Raw genomic sequence first — 20377 nt, forward strand, 5'->3', positions numbered from 1 at the left:
AAAACAAAAAAATAGTAGTTCTGACTTGTAATCTGTTTGGTAGGGCGTTGATAATAAAAGTGGAGGAAGAGGACGGTTTACCAATTTTCAACATTGCATATTTGCATTGCCCGTTTTCTCTCAAAAATTCAGTGCCTGCCCTCATCTCTCCCACTCCATCGGAACGCCTTTCTTTCTTTCTCACAATAATAATGCTCTTTCAAATCCGACTAGACTAGACTAGACTAGGCCTCGTTCTCTAACAATACTATTGATTCTACGGTTTAGGTTAACATCACATCTATCTCACTATTATTTTTACAAGTTTAAATTGCCAAATTTTTTAAATTTATTTCTCACCTTTTCTGCAGAATCCATTCTCTTAAGCCCAGTAATTGGAGTTGGAGTAGTGCCAGTGGTTATCAGCATCACACAAAATCATTTTCTGGGCCATGCCGGTACTGTCAATCATTTTCTTTCTTTGCTCATATGCTTCATTAACATTGGCACAGTTTGCAAATAAATATCATTCTTTATTTCATTAACTACTATCAAGTGAAACCCTCAGTTTGGTTGTATCTTATTTGCAAATTGCCCTAGTTCTTATAATTGCAGATCATACCACACAAGCTTTTATTTGCAATTAGCACCTAATTTCTTTAGATATTTGTTAATTACACCTATCATTGATCAATGTATTTTCTTAAAAATAAATGTTGGCTTCTATTTGCAAATAAGACGAATACCAGACTGGACTTGCTAAAACTTTTCCTCCCTCTCCCTCTCCCTCTCCCTCTCCCTCTCCTTTCTATAGATGAACAATGGGAAAACCACATATACAGTTGATGAGGCGCTCATGTCAATGGGTTTTGGCAAATTCCAATTTTTTGTGCTTTCCTATTCTGGCATGGCCAAGATCTCTGAGGCAATGGAGATGATGCTTCTTTCATTTGTGGGCTCATCTGTACAGTCTGAGTGGGGTCTCTCTGCTCATGAAGAAAGCCTCATAACAAGTGCTGTTTTTATTGGTATGCTGGTCGGGGCATACTCTTGGGGACTTGTATCCGATAATTACGGAAGAAGGTAGGTTACTTTCTGCAAAACTTCTCTAAATTTGCTAAATAATATCTTCTTCGGCTTATTAATTATTTAAAGTAACCCATTATGATGTAAAGTACAAATTAAGCAATTTTGTGTTAAGGGAGCCTGAACTCTTTGATTAAGCAATTTATTTTGTATGTTCCGTTTATCTTTTATTGTAAAATGGAGGTAAGTTTGGATAAACATTTAGATTGGAATATGTGTGTAAAGTTTAGAAATTGATCAAGGCCCATTCAACAAAACTCAACATGTAGACGTAATTACTTTCTTCTACCAAAGTAAGAGCCCCTTTTTTCTTTTTTCTTTTTCCTTTTATAATGATTCTACAATGGGGATTAGGTTCAGGATTAATTGGACTATGTTGAGGCTTAATTGCACTAAAATTAGGGGTTGATTAATGCTTAAGTTGGGTTGAAATATGTTTTTCCAGGGTTGGGTTCAACTTCACTGCTCTAGTTACTGGTGGAGCGGGTCTTTTGAGTGCATTTGCGCCAAACTATTTATCACTGATTGTATTTAGATTTATGGTGGGTGTGGGACTAGGAGGTGGGCCTGTTCTTGGATCTTGGTTTCTGGAGTTCATACCTGCACCAAATCGGGGCACTTGGATGGTTGTTTTTTCTGGATTTTGGGCGGTTGGTACTATTTTGGAGGCTTCTCTTGCTTGGGTATGTAATTTTTCAAGTTTGTCCATGAACTGTTTTTATTGTTCAATTAGGCCCCCTTATATTTATTCATCTTTGCTCTCCTTCTCAGCTGGTGATGCCTGGGTTTGGTTGGAGATGGTTACTGGCCTTGTCGTCTCTGCCATCTTTTGCTCTCCTTTTATTCTTTCCAATAACACTTGAGTCGCCACGATACCTGTGCATGAAAGGAAGAACAAATGATGCAACTCAGGTGCTCACAACCATGGCACGGGTAAATCAAGTAAGTCTACCTCCTGGGAAACTAGTTACTGGGACTGGGACCCACAATTACAAGGCTGATGATTATGAAGAAGAAGAACAAGAGCTTGACGAGCTGTTACCTGTTATTGTTCCCTCAGAACCTATTACAGATGGGAACAAGATCGGGGGATTGAACGCAATTTTGAAGCTTTTGGGGCCAAATTTGGTACGACAGACTATTCTACTTTGGACTGTGTTCCTTGCACAGGCATTTCTATATTATGGACTTGTTTTGTTGACGTCTGAATTGAGTAGTGGAAATAGGGATTGCGGATTTGAGGAGAGGGAAGAAAAGGTACATCATGCGAGTGATGCAAATCTCTACAAAAGTGTGTTCATCACTAGCATTGGAGGTACGTAGTAGGTACCATTTCTATTTTGAAATCTACAAAGAAAATAATTATATTGATTTGATTGTTTATTAAATGTGGTATGAATATGATTGTCAGAACTCCCAGGGCTGATTGTATCAGCGGCCATTGTGGACAAGATGGGAAGAAAGCTTTCAATGTCTTCAATGCTTTTCCTTGGCTGTATATTCATCGCCCCACTTTTATTTACTCAGACTCAGACTCAGAGTCAGAGCAATGCTCTCATTACCGCTTGTCTTTTTGCTGCACGTATATGCATCTCTGCTAGCTTCACCATCTTGCACATCTATGCACCAGAGGTCAGTTATTACACATACCTCTCTCTCTCTCTTTCTCTCTCTCTCTCTCTGATCTCAGCAACTAAACTTGCTATGTGTCTTTTATGTTTAGATATATCCGACAGCTGTACGGGCTACTGGTGTTGGCTTTGCAAGTTCAGTTGCAAGATTTGGTGGCATTTTATGCCCCCTCGTGGCCGTAACAATGGTTCATTCTTGCCATCAGACCCTTGCTATTTTCATATTTCAACTTGTCATGTTTTTATCAGGCGTTGCTATCTTTTTCTTTCCCTTTGATACAAGCGGTCGCAAATTGAGTGATCATGTTTATGCTTAGTTTAGCTTTTCTTTATTAGATTTTTCCCTTGTTGTCATTTGATTTTTAATTCATTTATTACGTCTGTCTGAATATTACCAGTTGCCATAAAAGAGTATTTCTTACAATAAAAGAAGAAGTGCATCGATCAAATGTTGTCTCTTTTTTTTTTAAGAAATAGTATAACTGCATGCATGCATACAATATGTGATGTCATATTATGCATAAAAAGATTATTTTAAAAGGGATGATGCCTCATGTAAACGGAAATCATTTCCGAATAGAAAGAAACAGAGACAGAGAGAGTTCTCCTCTCTAAGCCGTGAGCACCGCCCCTCTTTTGAAAGCTAAGTGATAGTGGCACTTTTTATAAAAGTTGCATAGGAGAATGAAAATTAAAAATAAATTCCGTTGCCGGGACTCGAACCCGGGTCTCTCGGGTGAGAGCCGAGTATCCTAACCAGCTAGACTACAACGGATTTTTGCTCTTTTGTTTATTCTGATTATGATTGTGTAGAGTTTTAGTTCAATGGTCAGATAGCCAGATATATATGCACTTCCCACAATATTTACAAGGCATCAAATGTTACGCAAATTTTGCTACATAAATTCAGATAGAAATTGTCATTCACAATCTTTTGAGCATTAATTATGATGATGATGATGATGATGATGTTAATGACTCTAATAATTATTGATAGGGAATGAAAAATTTTAGTGTAAGCTAAAGAGTGCTTAGCTAGCTCGTAATTTTAAAATTTTTAATTATTGAAATTTATTTTGTCTAGAAGTTTTTATATATATCCAGTCCAGCCCCTCTTCTAAAATATCACATGTATTCTTGTAGCTCAGTGATAAAAACTCCTCATTGTGATTGGGGAGACTTAGTTTCAAATCTCACCCACAACATTATATGTTTTCTCCTCTATCTAAACTTTTTAGTTCCACCTCTGAACGGAGAGAGCGGGTAGAGTTAGTATATAAGTTTATGTGAATTGGAGAGAACGAAGAGAAGAGAGAGAGAGGCGCTCAAAAAATGGGTTTCGGATTGAATCAGATATTCGTTGCGTTTATTCATCTTCAAAATTATCCATTTTCGAATTTAGATTTTTTCTTCTTCTTATTATTACAAAAATATCGGAATTCGGATCCAGAAAATTATCCGCCATGTTTATCCGTATTCGGATCATAAGTTGATGCATAACAGATTCGGACAGATATTATGGGGATCCGTTTACACCCCTAAAATTCATTGGACCTCACCTAACTAGCTTGCATAAGATAATTAAATATCGGATAGAAACAATTAATTAATTGTTCCAATTAAAATCATGATTAATTAATTGGTCTCAAGTTGCAATTAAATGCATAAATATCTTATATATATATATTCCTGCCCAACAAAGGAATAGACCACACCAAATTGTCACAATATGAAATGGAAAGGATCTTTGATATATCATTAATAAGATAGCATATATATAAATACATATACAGTGAGTTGAGAGTTCCATAATAATTGTTTTAATTTTGAAAGTATGTGTGTTGTTGACTGCTGCAGTGCGGCAGTGGCTCCAAATTAGAGAAGAAGTAGATGAATATTTGTTTGATAATTACATAAGCAATCGATATAATAATATACATAAAAAAAGAAGGTTGGAGCTAAGAAATGAGGTGTGCAAATTAAAAGTCATAAGGCTACAATTGATGAAGTAAAGAGGTCAAACAAGTAATGTATGTATGTATGTATGTATGTATGTATATGGACAATCAATATTCATTTGTTTTGCATTTGATTTTCTGATTTTCGTCTCCAGTGTGGCAGACGAGGTCTAGTATAGTATATATATTTTGGTGAAGCGGGTAACAAAGCATAGATTTTGTTATATGCAACAGAAGATCCCATCTCCATCCAGGCCTCCAGCACTGCATAGATTTTGTTATTTTAATTTCTTTCTAATTGGAGAGAGTCTTCTCTCTCTCTCTCTCTCTCTCTCTCCTCTCTTGCTCTCAGATCAAGATCAGAAGAGATTTAATCGAGCGAGATCCAGTTCGCCGCTGCAATTATCAATTAATCAATCAATCAATCAATCTTGCTCACTCCAACAATTAATTCAAAAAAATTGTATAGAGAGAGAGAGAGAGAGAGGACTTACTATCTGAATTCTGAAGATTAATTGAGCGCCAAGCCTTATCCATTTTTTATCCCTCCTCTCCCCTCCCCTCCCCTCCCCTCCGACTTCAAAATAGATAGATCTGGATCGATCATGTCAACCGACCGAATCTCCACCGATCAAATCGGTACTCACTCCTCCTCCTTCAATTTCAATTTCAATTTCAATTTCTCTTTTCCGACATTGTAAATTCCTCAGATCCACCTTCTTGCCATCATCAATTGTCTTCTTCCAAATTATAATTGGTTGGTACTGAATCCTTACAATTCAGTGCTCGCTCTTCAATAGATCCATACTTCAATTGCTTCTCAGCTAGATTATCTAAGATCTGCTTTCTCATGAATCAATCATTTTTTTTTCCTTTTCTAATATTCAGGTTCAATGGAATCTCTCCAACCTGCAGATACTGAACAGAAACCTACAAACTCAGATGCTTCTAAAGATCAGGTTCCTTGTTAACATCTTAATTTCACAATTTACTCAATGCTACAAGCTTTTTTTTGCTACTCCCACTCACAGTATACAAATTTCTGGTAACCTACCCGTTTTGCGCAGGAACTGTCTAGTTGACCATTCATTTCACTCATATACCTGTTTGTTAGCGTAAGCCTCACCTGTCAATTGTGCAATAAACACCAATCAGCCAAGTCAAAATTCATGCTGCTGGTTTAATTTTCTTATAAACAAGTGAGGTGTTATCGTATATTTGCTCTAAATTTGTCTGTCTCTGTTCTATTTTACCAGTCAATTAGAAACAAAGATGAGAAGGTGATAGCGCCTCCTAGTGTTTCACTGAATTCAGCTGGTCCCAATAGACCGGTGCAGATCCAAGTCAGCACCCCAGTTGGCAGTGGTGCAGATCGTAGTTTTGCGTATACACCTAACTTGTATTCCCCACAAGCCCAAGCATTCATCTATGGGGGTCAGTCTTTGCATTTCTGGATCAATACTTTCAGATTTATTTGCTTTTGGGAACATGGCATATGAAAATGTCACTTTTTAATTAAACTTTTCGTTATATTTTCTAGGATATGAGAATACAAGTAATGAATGGGAAGACTACGCTCATTATGTCAATTTTGATGGCATGGATGTTAGTGCAGCTGTGAGTTAAAATATAGATTTTCTTTTTGTCTCTAGTTCCTTTCTTGTTTTTGTTTTTAAAAATCTTCATTCTTGTTGCATGGGAAGTATAAATATATATATGTCCAATTAGCACATTTGAGAATTTGTTAGAAGAGAAAAGTGTTTTCTCTAGCTCAAAGATATACTCATTATAAAAAAAGGAGTTGTCATTATATCATTGAAATAAAACATTTATTTGTTTTTTATTTTTATTTTTAAAAGATGTTATACAATGAAGATCCATCGATGATGTTCCATGCTGGGTATGGATATAATCCACAAATTCCTTATGGACCGTATTCTCCAGCAGCGACGCCTCTGCCAACTGTGACAAGTGATGGACAATTCTACTCGCCTCAACACTTTCCTTTCTCAGGCTCGGGCCCATACTACCAGCAGCAACCCAACCCGTACTCCCCCGGTCCAAATCATGTGATCTCGCAGATTGACCCAAACCCAATTGGGTCCGTTGATGCTACTGGCCAAGGCAGCCTCCTTTCTTCTGATATGTTATTTGGTAGAGGTAAGTACCCATTCCCAAGCAGCAAAAGTACTGGAATCTAATTTGTGATGTTTTCCCCCCACTAATAGTTTCAATTATCTCAATATGGTTCATACTGACTTTTTTTTTCTTGGTGACTATTTTGGTCAGATTGGTCAAAGCAGCCAGACGGTAGCTCTATGACTATGTTGCCATCTCCTGTTGCTTCTCCTCAGCCGATACCGATGCACAGCTCTTTTGGTCAAACCAGTATACCCGGAATGGTACTCTATCTCTATCTCTATCTCCTCTCTTTGGCAATTTGGGGCTAGTGAGATTTCTGTTTCTAATTTTTTTATTTTTTATTTTTTATTTTCTATCCTGTTTATTTGTATTTTCTCAACTGAAGCCATCCATTCTGTCGAACATTTGTACTGTGTCTATAACAGCAAGGTCCATACAACTTTAACCCAGAAGGGTGAATGCTCTCTGGTATAAAATTAAAAAAATATCAGTGCAGTTATGATCTACTCCAATTGTCAATTGGTCCAAGTAACCTCCAACCATTTTGTAATTTTGCAGGTGACACAGACACACCAAAAGCCCTACTATGGCTTCGGTTTCTCCAACAATTCCTATGACCGTGGCTACACGCCAAGTATCCCGTACCACAACTTTGGTAATTATACCAATTATGGGGGTCCGATTGCAAATTCAACCCCTAACAGTAACAGGGGAAGTGGGCTCTTCTCCACGGACAAGAACCGAAGGAGAGGTGGTGGTCCTGGTGGCCCCAAAGGCAATGCGCTGATTTGCAGTTGCAACGGATCATCCCTTGACTTCCTAACTGAGCAAAACCGGGGCCCACGTGCCACCAGACCCAAGAAGCAAGAAGCTGAATCGGATGAAAAAGAAAGCAGCAGCAACAACAAAGAGAAGGTGGTGGTGGGGATTTTGAAAGGACCAAATGGAGAGACGTACAACAGCCCAGATTTCCCAACTGAGTATAAGGATGCAAAGTTTTTCATAATAAAGTCGTATAGTGAAGATAATGTGCACAAGAGCATTAAATACAGTGTTTGGGCTAGCACTGTTAATGGGAATAAGAAGCTTGACGCTGCTTATCGTGAAGCCAAAGGGAAGGAGGAGCCGTGCTTGGTTTTTCTCTTTTTCTCGGTCAGTAATACATACGTACATGCATACATACATACATACATACATACTGATCATGTGAGTATTTTTTAATAACTAAGTATTATTAAATTGCTGATGACATGTGATGCATTCCAGGTGAATGCAAGCTCGCAGTTTTGCGGAGTGGCAGAGATGGTGGGCCCGGTGGATTTTGAGAAGAGTGTGAATTACTGGCAGCAAGACAAGTGGACAGGGCAGTTCCCCGTGAAGTGGCACTTTGTGAAAGATGTTCCTAACAACCTCTTCCGCCACATCATCCTTGAGAACAATGACAACAAACCTGTCACCAACAGCCGTGACACTCAAGAGGTAAGACTTATTTAATGTTTTGGTTGTTTGATAAGAAGATAAGGTGTTGCATAAATGCGGCTTGTAACAGTTATTATTATTATTTATAGGTGAAGTTAGAGCAGGGAATGGAGATGCTGAGTATATTTAAGAAGCATGAGGCAGAGAGTCACTTGCTTGAAGACTTTGAATATTATGAGAAGCGTGAGAAGCTTATGCAAGAGAACCGAGCACACCAGTTGCAACACCATGTGCCTCAGCAGCAGCAATTACAAATGGTAGGCACAGATGGGGAGTTGATTGCGAAGAGTTTTGCTCGTGCTGTGCGTGTTGAAGAGAATAATATTAAGAGTGCAGATGTTGATGACTCAGTCTCTACTGCGCTTTCTAAGCCTGAAGATTTGATTTAGCAGCACCTGCACCCAAATAGGATAGACATTTATTTCCTTTTATTTTTATTTTTATTTTTGGTGGGGCCGACCTCTCTTGCTCATGCTCATGCTTTCTTCTTTCTTTTTTGATCTTTTTAGTTCTTGTATTTTTATCCTTTCTTTAATAGCTAGCCTTAAGGCTAGCTGTAGTTTTATGTTGAAAAGAAAAAGGAAAAAAAAAAATAAGAAAAGCTTTGCTTATATGTAAAAATGCAGCTGGATGCAGATCAACAAGTTGATCGTTATTTTGCTTTGTTCTTCTTGCAAATGTAGCCTAGCCTGTATGTATGAGGCTAGCAACTTTTGTCATGGTTGTACTTGATAATTTGCAAAAGAAAAACAATAGGAAGAATTTGTCATTGGGGCGAGGCGAGCATGTTTGAAATAAATAATAATAACACTGTAATAATTGGAGCACCTCTCGGATGCTTCAATTGCTCCTCTTTTTTTTCTTCTTCTTTTGTTATTCGGTATCCCTGCGACCCTGCTGGCTGCATAAGCAGCAGCACGAAGGTCCGTCCATATGCGGTATGCTCTACTTAGTAGGTAGGTTTTCATTAGTAGTAACAATGTATTGTACCCGCAGCGCACGTCTAAAATCAACCTTATCCAAACGATCCCAAATTCGAAGAGAATGATATTATAAAAAATTGAGATAAATTAAATCTAATTTTATGTTTGTCATAGATTACCAATCGCGGGTAGGGTAGCAACTAGCAAGGTCCTCAATCGCTTCCAACCGTTGGAGAATTGGCATCCCCCGCATCAATCGCTTCTCTCCTCTCTTCTCTCTACCACTGACTCTAACCGCAACCCCCTCCCCCCCCTAATTTTGGAAAATTCAACAATCCTCTCTAGATCTATCTTCTTCCCATGGAGAGAGAAACCATCTTCTCCAAAATTTTAAAAAATTGCTTTTCCTTTTCATGCCACCACCCCATTCCCATTCCCATTCCCATTCCCCATTTTTGGGTTTGGGTTTCTCAGAGATCTAGGATCAAGGGGGATCAGCTGCTACACCTTCTCTACCTACCATGGATCTCTCAGGAACCCTACATCTCTCCCTACTACTCTCTCTCCTTCTGCTGCTCTCACCAGTAATTGCAAAAACTGATCAACCAGATGGTATGTTATGCAATGCATGTTTCTTAATTTATTACATTAATTCTCTTCTTACCTTAATAATTTAATGCATGCATCCATGCATCTATGCATCTATGCAGTATCTGCACTGAATGTCATGTACAGTAGCATCACCAATCCATCACAGTTGACTGCTTGGACCGCAAGTGGTGGCGACCCATGCGGCGATCAATGGAAAGGCATCTCTTGTGATGGTTCATCTGTTACTCAAATGTAATTCATTATCCATTATTCCTTTCTTAACATTACTCAAATCAAATGCATCTAATTAAATTAACACCAAATTAATTGTCATTCAATTTTTCTACCTAAATCAGAGATTTATCAGGACTTGGTCTCAACGGTCAGCTTGGCTACCAGCTCTCTAGTCTCACCTCAGTTACTAAATTGTGAGTACCACTTTAATTCATTTCAAATTTTCATCATTTTTCTATTTTATGTAAACAACTTTTAGTTCATTTCCTCCTCTTTCTCTTAGTACAGTGATGTCAGCAAGAATAACTTCAAAGGAGATATCCCTTATCAGCTTCCTCCAAATGTCGTTGACCTGTAAGTCCTCATCAAATTTTCCCTTAAATTAACTTTCTCTTCTTTCTTCAAATTAATCTTCAACTACAAATGCAGAAATCTTCAAAGGAACCAATTTACTGGTGGAGTCCCATACTCAATTTCACAGATGTCCGATCTCAAGTATTTGTAAGAACAATCTTTATCAAATTAGGCCTGCTCATCAGGAAATTACAAACAAAACCTTTCCATTTTAACTTTCACAAAGAGCTCTACATTCATAAATTTAGAACTAGCTGGTACGGTTAAATATGAAGAAATGGCAAAATTAGCTGGTACATATAGACTACATTGGAAGATACATTGTGTTAATCTACTTTGGAAAGTTATCTTTGCATCTTTGCACATAATGAAAAGAGAGTCTCTATAACTTTACAATTTTTTTTAATTTTGGTAAACTGATGTTAACAACATGGAATTTATTACTTTTGTAGGAACCTTGCAAATAATCAGTTGAGTGGGCAATTGACTGATATGTTCACCAAAATTCCAAAGCTCTCAAGTTTGTAAGTGTATATTGTTTGAATATTAAAAAAGAAACTAAAATGTTCTGTGCATATATTGTTAATTAGACAAACATTTTACATATTCCAACCTTGAATAATATGAGTCGAAGGTTTGTAATGCTCACTGTAGGGATACTTGTTGTCAACCAGCACAGACATAGTTTTTCGTTGGAGATCCTTCCATGTTGTCATTCTAGTGACACAATTCATGAATAAATTCTGCTCCTGCCCTTCAAAATAAAACTTGGCAACCTAATAAATAGTAAATACTCTCCCTTAGAAAAATATTAATTCCATGTAAAATCAGGGATCTCTCATTCAACCGCTTCTCAGGTAATCTACCTCAAACCTTCAAGTATCTCACGAGCCTGAAGACTTTGTAAGTTTTTCTTTTCTTTGACTTGTGAATTTTTGTTATCATTCAAAAGCATTGCAGGCATTACTGCAAAACATGAGTTCTGTTTCCTTTGTTTTTAAAGGTTTTTCTTCTAATGAGTACATTGTACACAAGAGCCAACACAGTATATCTCTTCTAATGAGTACCAGTGTTGTAAAAAACATCCATTTAGGCCGATTAGTCGTTGGCGGTGACCAAACCATCATTGATTTTTCCGACTAATTGACCCATTATTCCCGATTATGGCCGATTATTCCTGATTATTCCCGATTAATCGCTTGGCGGTACCCTGTCCGTCCGACGACCGCATACCGTTATTTACAACACTGATGAGTACATTGGATGATGGAACATGCTTTAATTTTTTGAAAGGCTTTATGAAAAGCAGGGTCATATATGATAATAATCTACTAATATCTGTTTCGTAGGTATCTACAAAACAATCAATTCAGTGGTACCATCAATGTTCTCGGCAACCTACCTCTTAATGATCTGTAAGTTTGTTTCTAAAGTGCAATTCAGACTGCTAAAAGCGGGTTTCTGTTATTACATTTGACATTTTCAAACACCATTTAATAAACAACCCATAATTCTTTTTCCTTTTTCATTCAATATCTAGGAATTTGGAGAACAACCGGTTTACTGGATATATTCCGCAAAAGCTCAACAATGTGGATAGCATAGAGTAAGTCTGTTTTTATACTTTTATTTTTCAGAAATTTAGATGCATAGAAGTCATCCAAATCTATTTAGATGGAGGTGATAATGCGTGCTAAAGAATGGCAATTGATCTGAATTGATGTGAATTTGAAAGGCTTGGAGGAAATCCATGGTCAACTGGTACAGCACCAGCTGGCATGGAGAAGGCGTCAAGCAGCAACCTTGGATCAGGACAGTCGAGCAGTGGGTTCTCATCTAAAGTGAATGGGGTAGCAATTGCTCTGATAGTGATAGCTGTGCTGGCACTTGTGGTACTTTTGCTTTCCTTAATTAAGAAAAACAAGTCATCTTCCTCGTCGCATTATTTGGATGGGCGGTCTCATTACATGGATGACCAGCTCAGCAATAACCGCTCCTTCACCCCTCTTGTTGCTAATGATAAGAAAGTAATAGACATGAAACCATTGCAATCTTCATCTTCATTTGGCATTGGTATGATAAAGCCACCACCAATGGCAATGGACCCACGTCGGTCATCAACCGATGCGAGTGTCAGTGAGTTTGCGGTCAAGTACCACTCAAAAAGGAGCACTGAGCCAATCACAGCCACATCATATCCTCTCTCAGATCTACAGCTGGCCACTGCGAGTTTCAACTCGAGCAGGCTTGTTGGCCAAGGAACCATTGGCCGTGTCTTCAAGGCCAAATTCGAAGATGGAAGGGTATTCATTTCCTGTATTAATTTGTTTCTTTTCCTTTCTTTCTCTCTGGTGGTATCATATTCATTATATTCATCAATTGTACAGCTGTTGGCTGTGAAGAAAATTGACACGATAAACTTTGCACGAGGGAGTTCATATGAGTTCATGGAGATAATAACAGATATGACAAAACTTCATCACCCAAACGTTTTACAGCTTGTGGGGTACTGTTCGGAACCGGGTTACCACCTGTTGGTGTATGAATTTCAGAGGAATGGATCCCTTCATGATTATTTACATCTTTCTGATGACTATAGCAAGCCTCTCACTTGGGACACTCGTGTACGCATTGCCCTTGGGACAGCTCGTGCTTTAGAGTAACTACTAATTTTACTTTACATTTATATTATTCTTCCATTGTTATGTGATGTTATGTTATGTTATGTTATGTTATGTTATTCCATTATTCTTATCTATCTCATATTTTATTAGATACCTCCATGAAGTGTGTTCACCATCAATAATGCACAAGAACATAAAATCATCCAATATCTTACTTGATTCAGAGCTTAATCCCCACCTGTCAGACTGTGGTATGGCAGTTTTCTACGAGGTATAATAAAATTCTATTTTGTCAGGATACAAGTGATTGCTTCTTAATTGTTGCAATGCAATGCTTACTTATTGATGTGAATTAGGATACAAGTGAGAACCTAGGAGCAGGATATGGAGCGCCAGAAAGTGTGTACAGTATAAAAAGTGATGTTTACAGTTTTGGGGTTGTGATGCTGGAGCTCTTAACTGGCCGTAAACCGTATGATAAGTCAAGACCAGTTGAAGAACAGTTACTAGCCAAATGGGCAATTCCACATCTGCATGATATTGATGGATTGTCAGAGATGGCGGACCCCTCTCTACGTGGTCTCTACCCTCCCAAGTCTGTCTCTCGATTTGCTGATGTCATCGCTCTATGTGTCCAGGTATAAACAACATGATGTTTAAATTTTCAACAAATGTCTGTTTTTCATATCCATTCATTCATTATTCATACCCTTGTTTCTTCTCTAATGCAGACCGAACCAGAGTTTAGGCCAACTATGTCAGAGGTTGTGCAATCACTTGTTAAATGTGTGCAGAGAAGCAGTATTAGCAAAAGACTGGGTGGTGATTTGAGTACCTCTCGCCGTAGTGATGATTCTGATTGGTGATTTCATTCAAATTCAAATTGCTATAAAAAGAAAGAATCAAAAATTTTGTGTATGATGATCTGCATTTATTATTGTCAGCTTATCGTCAAATATGTAATTACTGGATGGATTAGATTTCCTGATACCAAATAGCAATCTTACACAAGATTTTATGAACATTAATTTATGTTGAAGATTGCATGGGAAGGAGGTTTTAAACAAGAAAGAATATGTTTTTTTAAGTTGCAGTCGATATAGATATGGGACTAGTAAAGTTAGCACTTATGATCACTAGCAATATATGATTCGTTACTTATGACTACATATCTCAGCTGGTACTTTACAAGCAAATTGTGGTTCGGTTCATAAGTTCATATACATCAAAGAATGAATGGTACTTTTACCCTTTGTTGAGTATGGTAAAGAATATGGCAAAGAGAGACACAGCAGAGCAGAGGAAGAACTAATTTACTAATTAATTTGATAAAATAGCCTCCTTTAGCTTATATTTGCTAGCAAAGAATATGTACACAACAAAATTGAAGCCGGAAAGAGCAGCCATCATCCAAAAGTAGTAATCCATGTGCCCTTCATTCAAATCATTTGGCAACCATCCAGGCATCATCCCTCCCTTTGTACTCACAACCGCCACCATTGTTATAATAAACGAACTCAAATAATTACCCAGAGCAATGCATAACAAAGCAAATGCTGTACAAACATTCTTCATTGAATCCGGTGCTTGCCCGTGGAAGAACTCCAGTTGTGTTATCAGGCTAAAAAATTCTGACCCTGCCACAATGAAATACTGTGGCAACTGCCATGCGATATTTAGTGTGCTCCCACTCTCTCTAAATCTCTCCAACCGCACCATCTCCAAAACTGCAGCGGCTGACATTGCCACCACAATCAAGAATCGGCCAATGCCGATTCGTTGCAGCTGGGAAAGAAGTACACCGCCCATAGTCGGTACAACTATTTTGTTGTAGATAAATACCCAAAACATGACACATATTACCTCAAAGGAGTAGAGAGATGCTGCAGGTACCGAAAAGGAGAGCACGGTGGTATCCATGGCCTTGCCTTGTTGAATGAAAGTAGTGTGCATCTGGGAGAAGGCGGATGAATGGAGAACTCCAGTGGCCCAAATCGGGACCAGTCGCAGTAGAATTTTGAATTCTTCAACTTGGGTTACAGTGCATAATGACCACGGGTTGTGTGGTCTGTTGGATTCAAGATCACTGTCTGAGATAATAGCTGCTTTATTTAAGAATCTGAGAGATTAATTAAGGGAAAAAAAGGATGTTTTAGTGCTTTGATCATTTCAATTAGGAAAAAAAAGAAACTTTCTTACTTTCCCTTTTTTTTATATTTAGTAATTATTTCAAAGTAATTATCTTAATATTGTGTTAGTATAGAGCATGAATTAGCATAGCGGATTTGGTATCGTGTCAGTTCCAGAAGCACAACTTTGTTTAGCCCTTTGTGTTTCCTTTTAGGTATCATACCATTATTGTTCCTTAATTACCAAGTCAGTTACCAGCATGTACTGGATGTATTTTTGCATGTACCAGAAACACACATCAGAAATTATGAAATACAAATAATGAATGCTACATACTAACATGCACCAAAAGAAATATTACCTGAAATCACTAGTTTGAGCAAGTTTTGTCTGAGAACCAACCTCGCCATTTGAACTTTTATAATCAACCTCATACAAAGTTGTACCATGGTTAGGTATATTGAGACAAATCTTTCTGAAAGAGGCAACCAAGACCTGACAAATGCTCTTCAAGGGGCTCCCAGTTGGTACCTTTCTCCTGTAAATTGAGGTACCAAGCAAGAACCAGGCCAAGGCGAAGCCAATGCAAAGAGTTGGTATAGCAAACCCTAGTGACCAACTAACATTCTCTTGTACCCATACCACAGCTGTCCCAGATGAGATGACCCCAAAAATGACACAAATATAGAACCAACTGAAAAACAACACTTTGTTTTGTTGGTCATTGTCAGTGAACTGATCAGCACCAAATGGTAGAAGAGAAGATCTAACACCACCGCAGCCCAATGCGATGAGAAATAAGCTGAGGTAAAATACAAGCTTGTACTTGTAGTGAGTACTGACAGCCTCAGATGGTGTTACTATTGTGTTTGTGTCGCCAGGAGTTGTTATGGGGATTAGAGATGAAAGGGTGGTGCCCACCATGCCCTGAATATATATATATATATATATATATATATAGAGTTAGGCTGGGGTGCTATGGATAGCATAGAGGCCTCTATGCTACGGCTCAATATTCGAGTTTTCAAAATCCAAACGGTCGATCTGAACCGTTCATCTTATTCTCCATATTAATATCTGCTTGGAGACCAAATTTTACATTTTTCTGAATTTTTTTACTATTTATTAAGTATTTTACAAAATTGTTGATTCAACGGTGGCTGCACAAAACAGTAAAACCGTTGGATTAGCGATTTTCAAAGTGGCTTAATAAATAGTAAAAAAATTCAGAAAATTATAAAATTTGGTCTCCAAGCAGATATTAATATGGAGAATAAAATGAACGGTTCGGATCGACCGTTTGGATTTTGAAAACTCGAATATTGAGCCGTAGCACGGGAGGCCACTATGCTATCCATAGCACCCCAGCCTAACTCTATATATATATATATATATATATATATATATATATATATATATATGTGAGGTTAATCAATTCTAAAATATATAAAGATTAGGAGGATCAGAGATGAGTTGGATTTAGTTTCATAAGAGGGAATTGCAGCACCTGAACCAGAATCTACCAATTGAAAATTTCAATATCCAAAAGAAAAAATGTTTTTTATTTAATACCCAACAAAAAGAAAAGAAAAGAAGGAAAGAAATGCAAGATACATACAAGGAAGTAGAGAATGAGAGAGACCAAGACAGTGAGATAACTGCCCCAGCAGGAGTCGGCTATAAGTGCCCCTACAAGCGGTACAAAATAGCTGGTACCATACCAGACTGAGACTTTGGCAGCACTTGATGCATTGTTGTCATGCAAAATGTTGCGTAAATATACAACTAGGTTTGTGGCTATACCATTGAAAGCCATGCTTTCCAAACATTCAACTCCTGTAAAAACATGTAGATATAACAGTAACTTTTTTAGATGCATATATATACGCAACCCCGAAATGCAACAAATAGAAGTAAATAAATAAACCTACCAAGAATTGTTGCAGGTGCTCTCCAGTCAGAAGTAGCAACTGGCAAATCCTGCAGTTGTGATCCTTGACAGGGAACAACTGATTTTTCTTCGTTGATATCATTTCCTTCTTCTCTCTGTAAATTAAGTGTAATTAAGGTTAACACTTAACGGAACAGATAATAAAAAGCATCAATTAATAATTTAATACCAACTACACTATTGCAATTAATATTGGATTCCGATTTCCAGTACTATATATATATTTCTGTCCAGTCCAAGTAGGATATATTTATTTTCAAGCAAACATTATAAGAAATTTGAGGTTGCATTCACAAATAAAGTCAAATTAACAAGGAATATGGAGATTTGTGGGAAGGTTATAAAAATTCTTGAGAACGTACCTTGAAAAATAAGAATACAATTTCATATAATTATGACAAAAGGTAATTGGGAGTGATAAAAAAAAGTTGTTGTATTCCACCAATTTTGTCAAGTCTCAAAAAGTTGAAGAAATTCCTGAGATACTGAAGGGGGTGAATGCAGTTAAGATGTGCAGATAAATGAATTAAAAAATATATATATAGTGACCTTGAGGTTGATCAAGAGAGGAAGGCTTTGGTCTCCTTGTTTCATCTTTTGTTCTCTCTTTCACTTTCTACGCTTGGATTCTCTATTTCTCTTAGCGGATGATTGTATTAGAAGATAAAGAGTAAGAGAATGATCTAAATAAATAAATAAATAAATAGGAAGAACAGGAAGGCAGGAGTAATTATTATTAATTATAAAACGCAGTGTCGGTAGGTGGTAAGTAGGTGGCTGAGTCTGAGTAGCACACAAGGAAATGAATCACATGTAAGTACTTTCCGTCGTCAATGTAGTCAGTCATATTTCATATTTTATAAGTTAGGAAGCAACCAATCCAAATCATTAACTTCACCTCTCTTTTTTTTTTCTCATTTGAGGTCCCACGCTGATGTATCTATCCCCAATTTTTTTTTTTTTATTAATAGGACATATATTAAATAGGGAACGACTAACAGTATTTTCATATCAGTCTCCTAAATGTCTCCCGCACTAAAAGAGAAACAATTCTTTACAGGAGACCACTAACTGACTTCAACATCTGATATGTGAGTATTTATACTCTGAGTTAATAGTCAAAACGTATAGTATTCATACCTACGAATGTATAGTATTCATACTTATTATCAGAACCATTCCTCATATGTAAACACAAGCTGGAGGGGACCAGTAACGACCAGGGGGGACTGTTGACGTCTTGTGACAGCCTGCATTGGAGACCGCAACCGTCTGAAAGCGACATTTACCAAGATTGGGGACTACTGCAGCAAATATATATATTATTCATATCTAACTAAAGAAGTAATCATATCTAAACAAATGAAGTATTTATACTGACGATTACGAAGTATGTTGTTCGTACAATAATCTTTTACGTCTATTTGACTAATTTGCAAAAACATACAATTATTGAATTTTACGATTTCTTCTATTTTAAGAACATATAGGTCCAAGAAGAGTAAGAACTGCGATGAAATATGCTTGGACTGAAGAAATCACGAAGACTTTTATCAAGAATATAAAATGTAAATTCAAAAGATTGATAAAGTATGTGTGAGGTTGATCAAAGTGGGATAAAACGTTATGAACGTTTACAAAACGTTGGTAACGTTTTATAATGATCAGAAGCTTCAAAAATATCAAAAGAAAACCAAGTTATAACGTTAGAACGTTTTATAAAACGTTGTAACATTTTACAAACGTTATAACGGTTATGAAACGTTGTAACGTTTAACAGGCTCAGAACAACTGAAGAACAGGTGTTCAGTATAAACTAGAAACGTTGGAACGTTTAGAAAACGTTGTAACGTTTATAAAACGTTGTAACGTTTTATAAAACGTTGAGCAACGTTTTACTAAGCTGTCAGAGAATTAAAACCCTAAATCGCATTTGAATAAAACGTTGGTAACGTTTTATAAAACGTTGGTAACGTTTTATAAAACGTTGGTAACGTTTTATAAAACGTTGGTAACGTTTTGCATCAAACAGCTCATTTTTGAGCTGCCACTATAAATAGATTGAAGGGATCACTTTCAAAATCACCTCAGCCGACCCTAATTATTCCAAAAGTGATTTTCTGAGAGCTTAGAATCCACCATTGTTGTGAGAGCCTATAACTTCAAAATCCCTCAAGCAACCTCAACCTACTTCACCAATCTAGCTATAGATTAGGTTAGAGTAAGCTATTGAGTGTTTCTCTTGTGTTCCTAGATAATCGAGACCTTGTTCTCACCTCTTTGAGTTGGCCGTTTGACTTCCCGCTTGGTGTGTAAGGGCTCAACGGTTCACAAGTTGTAATCCTTTCGTATTGGGTAATAGGAAGGCGCACCTCACAAGGTTGCGAAGCCCCGGAGACGTAGGCCTTTGTTTTGCCGAACTCCGTTATCATCCCGCGTGTCAAATTTCTCTAAACTCATCTCTTTACTTTCAATTGCAATTTAATTTCAGTTTTTGAGCAATTAGAGGTGCCCCTAAGTGTAACAAAGTATTCATACATGTTTGAAATAATTTATACAATTCAAAATTCAAAGTTAGACCCTTCTTCATGCATATCTAACAAATGAAGTATTCATATCTAACTAATGAAATATTCATACATGTTTGAAATAATTTATACAATTCAAAGTCAGACTCTTCTTCTTGAACACCTCTTCTAAGAAATATTCATATCTGACGGTGTACCATGCTCTCCTCGTCGGATCTCGACGCTGCACCATGCTCTCCTCGCCGGATCTCGACGGTGCACCACACTCGCCTCGCCGGATCTCGACCGCCATCACAACTGTCGGCGTGGGTAAATGGTGCACCACAGTAGAGGAGAAGAATAGGGTGCGTTTTGAGTTGTGTTGAATTTTTTTTTTCTTTCTAAGAAAAGATTGAAGAGGATGGGTTTTGACCACGTGAGGGAACAAAAAATAAAAGTTGTTAGGGAGACAGATAGGGAACAATATCTTTATTCTATTAAATAAATATCGAGATTAGAGAACGCTTTTGAAATTTTTTAAGATATAGGAAAAACTTGATAATCAATCACGGCCTCTAAACATTATGGCTTATCACAGCCAGAATTAGCGCTTAATTAATCACCATCCATTCTAACTGAACCGTACAAGGAAAACAACCGGAAAAAAAAAATTATTTATTAAGAATTATTAAGAATCAAGGTCAAGTTCTTAATTAGTGTTATCTTTAAACTTGTAATATCAAACTGACAAATCAAATCAAAGTTATAAAGAGTTACGACATCATTCA

General features: G+C 37.2%; 4 protein-coding genes and 1 non-coding gene across 7 annotated transcripts; 3 read left to right on the top strand and 2 right to left on the bottom strand.

Moving 5' to 3' along the window:
- The first annotated feature begins 350 nt into the window (after positions 1–350).
- Positions 351–3125, top strand: LOC144567546 (organic cation/carnitine transporter 7-like). The gene is made up of 6 exons (XM_078317714.1): positions 351–437; positions 794–1062; positions 1511–1748; positions 1837–2380; positions 2477–2697; positions 2789–3125. Exons 1-6 carry the CDS (start codon positions 432–434, stop codon positions 3011–3013), a joined length of 1503 nt encoding a protein of 500 aa, XP_078173840.1. The 5' UTR covers positions 351–431; the 3' UTR covers positions 3014–3125.
- Positions 3126–3398: 273 nt separating this feature from the next.
- On the bottom strand, positions 3399–3471 carry TRNAE-CUC (transfer RNA glutamic acid (anticodon CUC)). The gene has a single exon. It is a non-coding gene; the product is annotated as a tRNA-Glu (tRNA).
- Positions 3472–4976: 1505 nt separating this feature from the next.
- ECT5 (evolutionarily conserved C-terminal region 5) lies at positions 4977–8939 on the top strand. The gene is made up of 9 exons (XM_078317746.1): positions 4977–5293; positions 5543–5613; positions 5911–6088; positions 6195–6271; positions 6514–6814; positions 6944–7056; positions 7355–7948; positions 8063–8275; positions 8365–8939. The coding sequence occupies exons 1-9, from the start codon at positions 5260–5262 to the stop codon at positions 8662–8664; spliced, it is 1881 nt and encodes a 626-aa protein (XP_078173872.1). The 5' UTR covers positions 4977–5259; the 3' UTR covers positions 8665–8939.
- A 493-nt stretch (positions 8940–9432) lies between these two features.
- LOC144567566 (protein STRUBBELIG-RECEPTOR FAMILY 5-like) lies at positions 9433–14128 on the top strand. 2 transcript variants are annotated; one of them, XM_078317732.1, is made up of 14 exons: positions 9433–9810; positions 9909–10041; positions 10146–10217; positions 10312–10377; positions 10453–10524; positions 10830–10901; positions 11209–11280; positions 11727–11792; positions 11918–11983; positions 12113–12680; positions 12765–13036; positions 13152–13272; positions 13358–13639; positions 13733–14128. In XM_078317732.1, exons 1-14 carry the CDS (start codon positions 9720–9722, stop codon positions 13865–13867), a joined length of 2088 nt encoding a protein of 695 aa, XP_078173858.1. In that variant the 5' UTR covers positions 9433–9719; the 3' UTR covers positions 13868–14128. The 2 variants fall into 2 exon arrangements, with proteins under 2 accessions (XP_078173858.1, XP_078173862.1); XM_078317736.1 differs by lacking the exon at positions 9433–9810 and having other exon boundaries at positions 9975–10041; positions 10307–10377.
- A 142-nt stretch (positions 14129–14270) lies between these two features.
- On the bottom strand, positions 14271–17759 carry LOC144567589 (protein NRT1/ PTR FAMILY 8.3-like). 2 transcript variants are annotated; one of them, XM_078317764.1, is made up of 5 exons: positions 17632–17759; positions 17063–17177; positions 16935–16967; positions 15493–16058; positions 14271–15120 (listed from the first exon to the last, which is right to left on the bottom strand). In XM_078317764.1, the coding sequence occupies exons 2-5, from the start codon at positions 17162–17164 to the stop codon at positions 14322–14324; spliced, it is 1500 nt and encodes a 499-aa protein (XP_078173890.1). In that variant the 5' UTR covers positions 17165–17177; positions 17632–17759; the 3' UTR covers positions 14271–14321. The 2 variants fall into 2 exon arrangements, with proteins under 2 accessions (XP_078173890.1, XP_078173881.1); XM_078317755.1 differs by having other exon boundaries at positions 16750–16967.
- Between the last annotated feature and the right edge of the window lie 2618 nt (positions 17760–20377).

The sequence above is a fragment of the Carex rostrata genome, chromosome 2 (genome assembly GCF_964058835.1).
Source record: "Carex rostrata chromosome 2, lpCarRost1.2, whole genome shotgun sequence".
Classification (NCBI taxonomy): domain Eukaryota; kingdom Viridiplantae; phylum Streptophyta; class Magnoliopsida; order Poales; family Cyperaceae; genus Carex; species Carex rostrata.